Here is a 14,714-nt window from a genome sequence, read left to right on the forward strand (position 1 = left end):
ACAATGTTCGGCAAACCGTATAAATTATGTGGTTACTCGTTATGAAGCTTCCGCCATTCCCCGTCTCAGGATCTTGTTCTAAAATACTTTTAGTCTATGTTCTTCCCTCAGAGTTTTCGACCATGTTTCGCAACCATACAGAACAATAGGCATGATTATCGTTTTATATATTTCAAGCTTCAAATTCCTCGGCAGAATTCGCGTCAACAGGAGCTTTGAACTGAATAATAACACTAGTTCCCTGCTTTTAGTCGACACTTAATTTCTTAGTGAATTTGATTTTCGTCTGTTAATATTGATTCTAGATATTCGAAAGTATCCACTTTATCAAAAGTATTATTTAATGTTTTAACGCATCCTTAATTCGCCGTATGACGGTGCCGACGCACTTCCAGGTATTTAGTTTTCTCTGCATTTACTTCTAAACCTATATCCCTGCAAGCGTTTAATAAGATCTCTGCATTTCTTCTTATTGTTCTCCTATTATCCCATATTAAATTTACATCATCAACATAAGCCATAACCTGGTGAACACCGTTCAACTATAATCCCTGGTTGCTATCTTTGATTTTCCTTATAGCGTATTCCAAGACAGAGTTGAATAATAATAGCGAGAAGGCATCTCTTTGTTTCAAGCCATTCTCGACGTGAAAGCTCGCGGACATAAATTTTCCTACCCGGACTTTACTTTTTGACTCATTTAAACATATCTTAATTAATCTAATTAGCTTTTTCGGTATTCCAATTTCTGTAAGAATGTTGCACAATGTTTCTCACTCATAATCTCCAATAATTTCATCTGCGTATGGGGCCAATCTTGCTAATTGAATGTTTGAAAGGATTTTATATGTTGACAGGAGAGAAATGCCTCGATAATTATTACAGTCAGTTTTGTCGTCTTTCTTTTGAATTGGAACAATGATTGATTCTTTTCACTCTTGTGGCAATTCTTCATTGTTCCAGGTAAGAAGAATGAGTTTGTGTATTTGTTCACAATTTTTCGCCTCCTGCTAAAATTAACTCGGCACGAAATTTCGTCTACACCCGGAGATTTGTGTTTCTTTAATTTCTTTATATCGATTTCTACTTCTATTCGGTTACGTTCTGGAATATATGATTCAGCGGTGTGTATCTCTCTTTCTCCAAGCTGCGTTTTAAGCAAATCGTCAAAGAAATATTTCCAGCTATTTGAGATGCTGTCTGTATCTGTGAGAAGTCATTCGACACTAATCTCACTCATTTGAGACATTTTATTTTTCATCCCTTTCTCCCCAGGCTGAGGAGGACTGATCTTAGGCTTGAACGCTACCGGACATATATTTATTTCATCGAGAACTACTATCGATTTTTCCGGATTATTTTCACATGTCATCCCCTTCCCACTATCCCAGGGGTGCTAAAGGAAGGTAAGCGTAGACTTGAATGGTATAGGGAATGTCGACAACCAACTTAAGGTCCTCGAAACTATGGATGCGGTGGAAATGTAGTTTTTAATTTTTTTTCTGTCTCCGTTTCCTCTTATGAAGGGTACTAATGGGGCTAAACTTGGGCATACATTTAATCGGAAGTGTTGTTATTCACCTCAGTGACCCTGCAACAATGAACTTTACACTAATTTATGTCGTTTTCGATCATTTTGTATGTAAGTCCTTTCCACTTTCAGTAGATCTGCAGGGGTTGTTTACCCTTACTGGAGACTGAACTTAAGAGGTTATCAGAGCTTCTGCCAATCAAATTATAGAGTCCAAAAGCTATAATTTGACACAAATATTGGCCGTTTTTAATAATGTTTACATGTCACAATTTCACACACCCTTCAAAGTCCTAGTGCGAGCTGAAATTAAATGGTATCACGATTGTTATTCTTTATCTAAGCGACCCCGAAAACTATGAATTATACACTAATATTGTTTTTTCTTGCATTTGTTTGTTTCCCACTACCGTTAGGAGAGCTAAGAGGATCTTACTACAACTGGGGCTGAACTAGGACATAAACGACACGCAAACTGTCATCAATTAACATAGCAATACTTAAAAATAATTATTCGACTCTAATATCGGTCGATTTCGATATTTTTAGATATAACTATGTCATCCCGGGTGCAAATAGGCTTTTAAATAAGAGTTTCCGAGAGCGTCCAATCTATCTAAGTGACTCTAAAAGTTATGGATTCGACAATAATATCGATCGCTTCCGATAATTTTTATTTTATATCTTCCCTTCCCCTAACCCCTAGGAGTACTACGAGCTCTTACCCCAACTAAGAGTTGACCTTGGATTAGAGGGCACCAAAACTGTCACCGGTCAACATAGGGATGCTAAAATCAATGGATTTGACACCAGTATATGTTACTTTCAATTACTTTTACATGTGCCCATCCCCCATCAGGAATACTAGTGCGGATCTAATTTGGGTTTCAATGGCATCACAGATGTCAGTGTTTATCTCAGCGACTCCGAAAGCTGCAGATTTGACACTGATATCGGTCATTTTCGATCATTTTATATTTATCCCCCTGCAACATCCCTCTAGGTGTACTAGCAGGTCTTACTCCGTCAGTACACTTTTCCAGACTTAAATAATATATGTAGGAAGCTTGGTTAAAATTACTCCAGACGTTACAGAGTTATGCTGAAACACAGACACTCGCTTCCACTTTTATACTGTATATATATACATACAAATAGGAGAGAGAGAGTGGGAGCGCGCGACCAAAGCCTCAAAGCTTTGATATAATAAAGCATTTCAGAGTATTGAACTGAATACCAATTCTCTGTAAAGAAGTTCTGTTCTACCTTTCTTACTAAAGCACTAATGGTATCTCTTAAACTGTTTGTGGGGACCATGAGTTCCCTGTTGACATGATTTTGGGAATAATGAGTTTGCTGTCTGGAACCGCGATCCCATATTGGATATTCTCTGTTTATATCTGCGTGTTCTCTTTACACCTCGGAATAATTTTAAGAACATAATCTCATGCCATAATGAGAATATTGAGAAGTAACTTCCGTATGACAAATAGTTAGACAAATACAGCAGACACATTCATTTATTGTTATTACTTCAGTCTAATATGTATTTAACTTTCACTTATACCATACCGACGTTTTGCCAAAACCCACTACATCTCATGTTATTTTAAACGTTATAACTCTGTATGTCCTGAAATGACTATATAAATAAATAAATATATATATATATATATATATATATATATATATATATATATATATATATATATATATATATATATATATGCAACTGATTTATTTTAATGTAATTAATATATATAAATATTCATGCATTCAGGAAAATAACATTACATTCCAAAAATGTGAATGAAACATTAATCGAACTCACAACTAGTGTTGTAAATAGAAAAAAAAAACGGTTCGTATTTTTTCAGAAATGTACGTTTTTTTTAGAAACAAGACTGCCTCTCGTTTTTTTTCTAAATTTCGTTTTTTTTTCAAATAGTCATTTGGAATACATCTTACGTCTATTTAAGTATGAAATATTTTTATGTAGGTGTAATCACCGTAAAATGCAACATAAATTAAATGCTAGATACTGATACGCTACAAATGTTTTACAATTTACATGAATACCATACCTATTAACAATTCGGGTTTCAGCAGTTTTCATCAATATCAACTAAGAAATAAAAGTAGAAATGAAATTTTGTTTTTTTCGTGAAAGCAGGCCTTTAATAAGTACGAAAATAATGTCACGAACAGTATAAAATTCCAATAACTTGTCTAAAGGTAAAAACTAATACTAATTTGCCTAATAGTATTTTTCTAAATGTCATATATAAATAATTTGTCAACTAGATATATATGATATGCAGAACCGGCTCTACCATATATGCAGTGGCGTATTTACGATTTTGTTTCGGGAGAGGCTTTGCTAACTTTCGGGGGCATTTGCCTGAAAATGTGAAAATTCTACAAGATATTTCATATACTTTAGTATAGTAAGTAAGATTTCGGGGGGGGGGGGGCTTAAGCCCGGAAGCCCCCTAAATACGCCACTGTATATATGCAACACGTGCATTTGCGTGGAACGGCAAGCTTGGATGGTCCGGCAAAATCTATCATAAGTATATTATTTAAATTAAATATTTCTTGTTGGAAACAGACTTCATGATGATGGTAGTTACATTTACTAAGCTGACCTTCTATTTGAATACTACATTCATAAATTATGTTTAGGTTGCATTAGTTTAAGGCCCCGTGGACAATGCTAAAGCAAGTGGTCGAATAAACCCGAGCACAAATTGCTTGATTGTTGCCAAATGCAAGAATTCAATTCTCGAATAGTAGTGAATATCTGTTCCATTTAGTAAGTTATCACAGTTTTGATATGAAAGTAGTCTTGTTTTTGTCAGGAGCAAGTTCCTTATCATTGAAGATAGAAACAAGTTTTTTTTTTAAATGTTAGAAGATGTAGAAGAAAAATCAAGAAATAAAGATAAAAGAGCTAGTTGCACTGGAATTGCAAACTGATACATTGAGATTGAAGCTCGATAATGAATTCTATAGAAAGGATTACCATCTTTCCTCTGCAGGTGTGTTTGCTTTATCTTTCAATAACATAGATCTAACAGATTAATATTAAAAAAAAAAAGACAACGGGATTAAATTTTTAGTAAGTATTCAAGCCTTTCTGAGTGCAACTACACTTACCCTCACCTTTGTTGTTCATGCTGGAGTAGCATACTTAAAATCATGACTTTTAAGATTTGTTCTTTCTGGAGAAAGGGGGAGGCGGCAAATTATGCCATTGCCATTGCGACAAATTGACTAGGACCTGAATATAGGATGACTCAATTTGAAGTAATGCAGGGTGTTTCAAAATTAATTTTAGGGTTTTGAAACTTTGTAGTGTCTATTACAATTAACTTACAATTATAAATATTATATCAGATGAAAGAGCAACTCAAACAGTTTTGTACGCACGCATGTACATGCATTGTTTCTTTTGTCTGCCGTTAGAAAGAGCAACTAGCAAAGATGGAGACTAGAGAGCAGAAAGCTTTTTGTGTTTTAATAAAGACTGAACCTGTATACTGCAACCGTCTATGTGAAGAATATTAAGCGTCTGTGTGCGTCTCGATTGCAACTACGTCTTTATTGTTGGCAGTTGCTACAGGTCTAAAACCTACAGACTACGGTTTACGTGCCAATTTCGCAAGTGAAATATTCCTGCATAACAATGAAGATTTTCTGGATCGTGTCGTCTACAGTGATAAATCGACTTTTCATCTAAGAGCTAATGTGAACACTAATAATGTTTGCATCTGGCGTCAGCAAATCCTCAGGAGATGGTACAATTGAAACGAAACTCCCCTAAATTGAATGTGTTTTGTGCCATATGGCAGAAAGTTTATGGGGCTTTCTCATCTATCGACTACATGTGTGCCGTGTGATGAATGAATCTCACATTGAACACTTGTAGCAAAGACTGTTTGAGGTGCTCTTTTACTTGATGCATTGCTTATAATTGTACGTAAAATGTAATAAGTACTACGAAGACTTAAAACCCCAAAATTTATTTTGAAACACCCTACATTTCTCACCAATAGTGTTGGAACTAAGATGTAAAAAGGAGAGAAAATTTTCCTTATAAAGTTATTGTTTACAACGATATTATTATTAGTCGAGACTATAACTACAACAACAACACAAGTTAGTAGTCAAAAAAATGTAATCAAATGTGTACTCGGTGGCCCATGTGGCTAAAGTGGCACACACAGGTGTGTCACTTGTTTAATCCGCTCCAGTGTGGACAATAATTAAGATATCGGGATATTATTCTTGCAAAATGTGGTTGGACTATAGTTTATCCTATTAATTTCTTTTTCTTCTGGTGTCGAATTTCCTTCTCAAATTTCACCCCAGTCAAAAATTCGAGAATTTTCTAATTTTGAATTTCCTTTACTTTTTTCCCCTGTAGCTTCCTTCGTTGTAGAAAGACATCCTTAAGACGCCAGGTAGATACCTCGGGTGGATACCTAACTGTTGACATCAATTGAACGCGCCTGCGCGCAGTGTTGCCAATTAAGGAAATTAAAATTCTCCTATATTTGGGCAAAAAATTAGAAATTTTTGTTTATGAATCCGTACCTATACATCCGAGTGCAAGTCAACTTACGCCAATCGAACATTTATCCTTACTTAACAAACGAAAGTACAGATCGTTACAATGGGGTAATTAGGGGACGCACGTAAAATTCGTATTTAGGATCTAGCCCTTGATTTTTCTAGTTTTTCCTTACTTTTCTGTTTACCGTAATATATTTTTGGTAATTAGAAGCTTTGTTCCTCAAATATCACCACAATACTTGTAGGATATGTTAGTGGCGTACCAATATTTAATTTAAGATAGTTTGCGTCTGTCTGGTTGCAGTGTTGCCAGCTGCAGAATATTTAAATTACAGATTTTAGGAGGAAATTTTGAAAAAAATATATGTTTTGTCTCTATTATTTCCCTCCTGTTGGCTAAATCGGAACAAACGTACCAGTATCTGGAAGTCTCGTCTTTGCTCTACACAACGCACTATAGAAAGTTTCAATAGGATAATTAGGGGAAGTACAGTTGAGGTTTACAGTGGACCTTGTTCTCTAATTGGAAAGATAACTGTGATTGTTTTAAGGTAGAATGAGATATTTTTTATTGACATGCTTACTTTATTGGATATCGTCACAAAACTTGTAGGATATATTAGATGGATACCAAAGCTTATTTTAAGATAGTTTGTGTGTGTCTGGTAGTAGTGTTGCTAGCTACAAAAAAATTTAATTCCAGATTTTAGGGGCACATTTTGGGAAAAATTATCTTTTTTATTTCTATTATTTCCTTCTTGTTGGCTACATTCGGAGAAATGTACCAGTGTCAAACAGCCTCATTCTTAGCCTACACAACGCACCATAAAAAGTTTCACTTGAATAATTAGGGGAAGTACACTTGAGGTTTATAATAAACCATGTTCTGTAAATGGTAAGAAAATGGCGAATTTCTGAGGTAGAATGAGATTTTTTTTTTAATTTCATGCCCACTTTGTTATATATCGCCATGATCCTTGAAGGATATATTCTTCAAGTACTACGGTTTATTTTCAGATAGTTTTCGTCTGTCTGATGGCAGCGTTTCCAGCCAAAACAATTAATTCCCGCTATTAGGTGAAAAATTCGGAAAATTTCCCTTTTCCCCTCTATTATTACCCTCTTACTGGCTACATTGAAACAAACGTACCACTACCTGAAAGCTCCCTCTTTGCCCTACAGAACGCACCATAAAAAGTTTCAATAGGATAATTAGAGAAGCTGTACCCCGGCATATTTGATTTTTGCCTCTGAGGCGTAAACAGTGTCAAAATTTCATGTGTATGACAGATTTTTTTCCCTCTTTGAATGGAAGCCAGCGACTTCAGGATTTCACTGTACCTTGTCAACACACCAAAGGTTTGTTTAGGTGACTTGAACCCATATAGCAGCAGTGGTGCTAGATACAAAAAATTTTTGAAATTCGGTTAGGGAATTTTTTGTAAATTTTCACCCCTACATTTCCCTCAATAATTTCCCACTCGTTGGTAACACTGTAATGCAACTTACACCAAAAAATAGCCACATCCATTTTCTCAAAAACAAGGCCTTAACCGTATCAATCGAATGAATAGTTTTTGAGCAATAAGTCACTAACTGGAAATGTAGGAAAACGCCAAAAATGACCTGGGACCGAAAGGAATAATCACACAATTTTGCTCGTATAGGTTCAGAGAAACAAACGATTTGTAAGTTACGAGGGCTTCGACTCAAGTTCTGTTGATTATTTCAATAATCTGAAACATAAATCAATAAATAATAGTTGCCAGAAAAAAAACAGACTTTTGAAAAAAAAACATGAAAAAGAACGATGTTTTTTATTGAAAAAAAACTTCACAGAAAAAAAAAACCGTTTTTTTACAACACTACTCACAACCATATGATTAGAAGTTCCGCAATTTAGCACTAAACTTATATGACCCCCCTCCCACGAGCTCCTTCTGAAGCAATATAACTGAATTTCCAAGCAAATGACATTCATATTCGTTGCAAATGCTGTTGTTTTTTCTTCCCTGTCCTTTTTTTATTCCACTGTAGATGCGAGAACTTCTTTCATTGAAAATGTTCTTATGCTCTATGGTAACGTAGGTGACAAAACCTGGATGTGCTCACATGTACACATAGTTTCGAAATACTGTATTATTACATATTTCAGTAAATTGTACCTTTTCTACACTTCATAACGTTTCAACTTGTCTTAGTACACTTAAAAGAAGAAAGAAAGAAGAAGAAAATTACATCTGAACAATTGTCCCTTTTTGCGTAGATTTGCTTCGGGATTTGAACCTGGCATCTTTGGTTTATTGTTTTGGAAGATACCCAAAGTTGGACTTATTTATTTATTTTTTAGCTGAAAACAGCTATAATCAATACGCTTATTGTTTTCCGAACATGTATGTTCAGAAGAGATCCATTGAATTTGTTCAGTTATTTCGTGGTTATATGTGGTTATGTGGTTATGTGAGCTTATGTGGTTCGGATTGCACGTTATTCAGTAGGTCCAGTCTCATATAGTGTCGCTGCCGAAATGGACGTTAAACTCAAAATCAACTTAACTCAGTTTTTGTAACTTTACAGATTACGGAAAATGTATTTTTTCTTGGTGCTTCGTTGTGTGTTGCATTTGATTCATTGTATGTTTAATATTTAACTAATCTAATAAGATATATGTTATATTTGTTTGTATTGATAGGCTTTCATTATTTCAGGAAAGAGCAGAGAGTGCAACAGTCAGAAACGAAAATGTAATTGTTAAAAGAATCCACAACATTCCGTATAGATTTTTCACACCTGAATTCTTAACCCGTGATGTAAAGCGTCTAATTGAAATAGAGGTATGTACTATGACGAAAATCCTAATTCTACCGTAGTTTGAATGAAATCTATTTCGAATATAAATTTAAACTCTACTATTGATAACAGTGTTACTTTCATTTTGTACATGCTTACTTTCCTTGTACGTGTTTGCATAGCAGACTACCTTAAAATTTAGTCAAATAGAAGTAAAGGGGTGCATATTGTTTTGTAAAGGATGGTATAATTCTATGATGACGTTGTCATTAGTTATCTGAGTAAGAAATATATAATTGAATCATGTAAAATTATTTCTCTATAATTTATGTAATGATGTAAATAAACAGTAAACAAGCTTCCTTTGACTAATTTCTGAGACGTATGAGTGTGCCATCTTTCCGTAGCATGATAGCCACTTTCCTTATCGTCAGCGCTGTGTCAAACTTCTGAAGAGGTAACATTCATAAATATATTTTACACGGCACAAGTCTTAAAAGATATAGGCATAGACATAAGACAATTTTAACTCTTCTGCCGTTGACGACTTATCCCTGCTCCATAGTTTTGTTTTAGTTAGAACACTACACAAAACTGTGACACTACAGTAGTTACCACAATGCCATTAGGAATGTAATCTACCGGAAAAAGCTATTATTATTATTATTATTATTATTATTATTATTATTATTATTATTATTTAATTATTCATGAATTACATAAAGGAACTCAATTCTTTATTAGAATGAATGAAGATAGTATTTTTCTTTTACATACAGGTCATTTTAAAACATAAACTTTGTCAATAAAATTAAAATCTGACTTCGTCAATCGGTAATCAAAACCTAACCAAAAGGAATACATTTCCAGAAGTTAGGATTTATTTGTCATTGCACTGTGCCACCAGAAATACACATCTCTTTATTAACAGCAAATAGTACTAAAGTACCTTTCCGATGGAGTACTGTTCTTTTCATTGTGGTATAAATCTCTACTTTCAATTAAGAAACCTCTGTTATTTACTACTAGTGAACAATCCCATTAGCTTCACTTTGTTCGGTTGTTCCTCAGACGGCCTATTGAAAATCTCTTCCTAAAGTACACTAAAGACGTCAATAAATAGAAGAAACACGAACTTTCAACAAAAATCTTAAATTGATGGAAGTTTGATACACATAATTCATTCCAATTGTGATGGAAGTAAAAAGTTGAAAATTTGTTCTTTTAAAGCAAGGACAGATAGATGAAAATTAACTTACAAATTGTTTTTTATGCATTTAGAAATTAATGGATTGCAGTATGCATGGAATTAAGTGTTATACAAAATAGAACTTAAAAATGAAAAATTAAATAGGTATACTGTCGTTACATTACAACGTATATTAAAATGTTAACACTTATTTCATGATCAGCTACTATTCTTGTGGAAATGATTCACAAATACGTCGTGAAATTAGTTTCATTGAAACGGAAATACGAGAATCCAATTATGAATTATTTAAAATGAAAAGAAATTGATGTTTGAGGACCATTTTTACGATTTTTTTAAAAACCAGTCAAGCATTCACAACTCCACTTTTAAGACTTACTTATGTTGGTTGGGATTTAAGTTGGTGAAACGCTTTGATAACTTTGAAAATAAAATATGTTTCTTTTTCCACTAGAATTCAATCCTCGTCCACGTTACTATGCCGTAAACCAGGGACGCCCATCCGCTCTGGTATATGTCTCACCTCTAAATTTACCTCACATGTTCCCAAAACGGCAGCCTTCCTGCAGGGGTGGAGACATGATCCTTCACTCCAACTCTTTTGGAGCTGAGGAAGATTGTTAAGGAACGTCCTATATTGCAAAGAATGATAATGGTCTGTATAATCCAGCTGCACCGGATTCAATCCGTTGTAAGTACGATGTTGCGTAAGAATGCAAAACACACAAACTCAGAAAACACACATTCAGCTTTGCTTCTAAACTACGAGTATTTTAATGGTTCGTACTTCAGTATCCCTTCCCAACCCTGGATGCAGTCTTGATTTAAACGCGTTGTTTATGTGTTAATTAAACGTATTTTAAATATATATTGGCATAACCGTGGGACGTAAAACTTAAAAGATTTCATTTTTTAAATATAGATTTTAATCCTCAATAATTTCAACTTAGTTACTATTGAAAGCTTTTCTAAAGTTACACCATAAGTTGTAATCCATTCACCTCTTTGGGCATCCCTGCTACTAACCACAAACTGAAGTTTTCGGTAAAACGTGAAGGTATTCGCTACCTATGCGTATTGTTTCTATGGTATTCTTGGTGGGACGCGATGGTACAGATTTATATAGTCGTTTCGCTATATGTACAGTCCTCCAATCACGTAGCATTACTGTCTAAAGCACAAGAGAACGCGCTTGCTGTTGGCTACTTGTTGACGTATTGGCTTGGTTGAACGCGCTGTGGTTCATATTCTTCAAAACCATCCTTTTCCACGTCAATCCAATACGTAAAAGTCGTACAGTTGTAAATGATTGAAGAAATTTAGGGGTGTGCATTAAATTGCAACATGTGCTTCTAGATCAGCGAGGAGAAACAAGCAGGTTAGGCCGAGCCGGGAATAACATCAATGGAAGTATAGAACATGTACGGCATAGAACTAGAACAGGCCAGAATTAATGCAGGTTAGGACTAGTGCAACATCTCTGCAGAGGCAGAAGTTTCGAGGTCCCATGAAAGGTAGATTGAGTGTGACTGCGTTTAAGCATTTAACTGAAGAGAGTACAAGTATGTTCTTCTCAGCAGAGAAATTCCCTGTGTGTCATCAACACAAGCAATCAAAAACTAAACTAGTGACGACGAGTAATGGTCGGAAATCTATTCGGGTCATTTTAGATTTCATGAAGCAGTTCCTGTTGACAGCATTTGCAGTGTTGATATTATTGATCCTATCGAAATCGGGCGTATAACAAAACAATTGTAACCTCTTTCTCTCCAACCGACTACCAAAAGAAACCTTTGAGCTAGCCAAAAGGAACCTTATAAGCAAGTGATAGTGGTTGTTTGTGCAAATGATTTATAGCGCAATGTTATGCAAACAGATAAAATTTGTGATTCCACGCCTTCCGAGAAAGCACGGCACGATCAGTATAATTGTAGAAAGAAATGTAGGCCCTGCGTTCATAGTGGGAAAGTAGTTTGAGAATGAGGGAAAATAGTAGAGGTGGGGACGAAATCCTTCGAGAGTCCTCGTATAGAATAGATGCTGAGTGCAATAGAATGTTATCTGTATGTGGATAGCTGAGAAATTCAGATAGTGGGGCAAGGGTCGAAATTTTGAGAGATGATAGAGTCTTGATATATATATATATATACACACACACACACACACACATATATATATATATATATATATATATATATATATATATATATATATATATATATATATGTTGAAGAGTTTGGCGTAAGGGGTTCCATTTGAGGTTATTTTGCGATATCTCGCTGTTTTCAAAATATGAGAGGTCCTTCGGTACCATATTGGAAAGTTAGAGTTGTTCTAGGGGATTCACATCTTGTAAATGTAAACATCATCCATCAGAACTAACTCGGAAGATGGACATTACGCGAGTAGGGTCAACAAAAGACTAGGATGTTAGAGAAGGGGAAGTTTTAACCTATTTTGGTGGTGTCCTTCATAGTTTCGGAGATATGGGCCATTTTTAGTCTATGTCCAAATTTGGAGTCAAAATTATCGTACAAGTTTATAGTTGGTACATAGATGCTTTTTGATGGGTTTCGAGCCTGAAGTTACTTCAATCGTTTTGTGGTTATTTTTGCAATATATTAAATGGTTTCGGAAACATCTACTTTCAGTCTTCAATATAATTGTTGGGAGTTGAGACTTGCCATATATTTATTATGTAATTGGTTTTACCCCATAACTATAGCAGTCATTTTTCACTTATTTTGCGTCGTCTTTAACAATTCCGAAAACAAGTGTCATTTCTTATCTATTGCCAAATTTTCAGGGGTCAGAGTTGTGTGGGGTAGAAACTGTACATATATTTTAGGAAAGGCTTTGGCTCTGAAGGGCCAATTTTTAGTTTATTTTTTATAATATCCCTAACGGTTTGAAGATATGGGTTTAATTTTTGGTCCACTCCCCGCTTACTTCCGGTGTACTTCACATGAAGTGTAAGTAGCTCGAAATCTACATCGTATATCTCGCTAGTACACCCTCATGCTTGCCCACCAACGTTGCAAAACAGCCGTTTTAGCTGCCTCGGTGGCTTGGAACCTGCTAAAAAGAGGTGAAAATTGAGGGAGTTAAAAGGTTGTGAATGGATGTGTATGTGTCATAGTAACCACATTTTCTTACCACTTTCGTGCATGCCATTCAATAAGAGTAGAACAAATTTTGGATACCATATGCTTAAAAAAGGCAAAACCCTAGTAGAAGGTAAATGTGTTGGCTCAAGACACAGGATAATTAAAATTAAAAGAAATATAGATGCATAAATAATACTAATAGTTATACTTGTAATAGTAACAAACACTAATCAAACTATCTTGAGTATTGGTTACTGACTAGAATTGCTTTAAACCGAAGGCATATTTAAAAATAGTTAAAATTTTAATAAAAAGTGTGTGTTTTGTTTACATAATTAAATTAAATATATCACATATGTCACACGCCTTTTAAGATTAATTTCTGTCTTGCGTTATTCTAATTATTAAAAATTAGTAATACTTTACTTAAAAAGTGACCCGAAAAGTGTTCCAACACGTTTATCACGATTAAATAACAAGGAATATAACTTACTTAAGCTTGTATGTTATCTATATATATAAAAGAGAACGTACAAATCCTTTGTCCGCTCATCACGCTAATACGGCTGAACCAATTTCTTTTATTTTTGGGGGGTTATTAGGATTTGGACCCTAGATGGTTTTTATCATATCACTTTAATTTTCAATTACCAGTGTCTTGAGATAATTGACCATTCAGGTGTCCATTACGTACAAATCCTTTGTTAGTTCATCATAGGTATAAAAATAAACGTATTTATATGCAACCCGCATGACCGTGTCACTCGGCGGGTTAACATACATGACAGGCGTTATAATGGTTTTTATCATATCACTTGAAAGCGAAAAAGTAAAAATTATCTAAGTAACAAAGTTTATTGCGTTCGGGGGTGACCGCAGCGAAGCGGGGCGGGTTAACATAAATGACAGGCGATATAATGTTAACATTTACTGCAATCTTCTATGGTTTTTATCATATCACTTGAAAGCGAAAAAGTAAAAATTATCTAAGTAACAAAGTTTATTGCGTTCCGGGGTGACCGCAGCGAAGCGGGGTGAACGCTGCTAGTATGAAGTATTTATTCATTATACTTAAAACGTGTAAGAATGGTTCAGCTTATTTTATGTGACTATATTTTCGTCTAGCTCTTAAAGAACGAATATCGGTGAAGTTTTCTTTATGTGCAAATAATGTTGTAAGCTAAAAGGAAATAAATTTCTAGTTCTCCCCGATTTTCAAAGATGGCAACATGTTCTCCATATAGGATTCTCATCCAGTGAATAAGAGGATTCTAAAGAATATGTCCCAGCATTTATTAGCTTTCTACGAGCAGCGGTTAAATGAGGAACAAATAGACAGTGTACTTTGAATATAGTGATTTGGTTATAATTTGAATGTTCCTCTTTTTTCTTTTAAAGTCTGCGAATTTCTTCCAAACTTTACACGTTCTGTTACAGAAATGTACAAAAGAATGAATTATTCCTAACTGTTAAATTGGAAATCGGAACACAGTGCATA

At 34.7% G+C, this 14,714-nt stretch overlaps 1 protein-coding gene across 2 annotated transcripts in view; it reads left to right on the plus strand.

The window, feature by feature from the left end:
- LOC145680969 (heat shock 70 kDa protein 4L-like) overlaps positions 1–14,714 on the plus strand; it is a 331,629-nt gene that overhangs the window by 282,731 nt on the left and 34,184 nt on the right. For both annotated transcript variants that reach the window (XM_081752187.1, XM_081752188.1), the window contains exon 10: positions 8,818–8,943. In XM_081752187.1, the coding sequence (XP_081608313.1) occupies positions 8,818–8,943 (126 nt within the window). The remainder of the gene's footprint in view (positions 1–8,817; positions 8,944–14,714) is intronic.

Source organism: Thermobia domestica, chromosome 3 (genome assembly GCF_964235325.1).
Source record: "Thermobia domestica chromosome 3, izTheDome1.hap1.1, whole genome shotgun sequence".
Lineage (NCBI taxonomy): Eukaryota > Metazoa > Arthropoda > Insecta > Zygentoma > Lepismatidae > Thermobia > Thermobia domestica.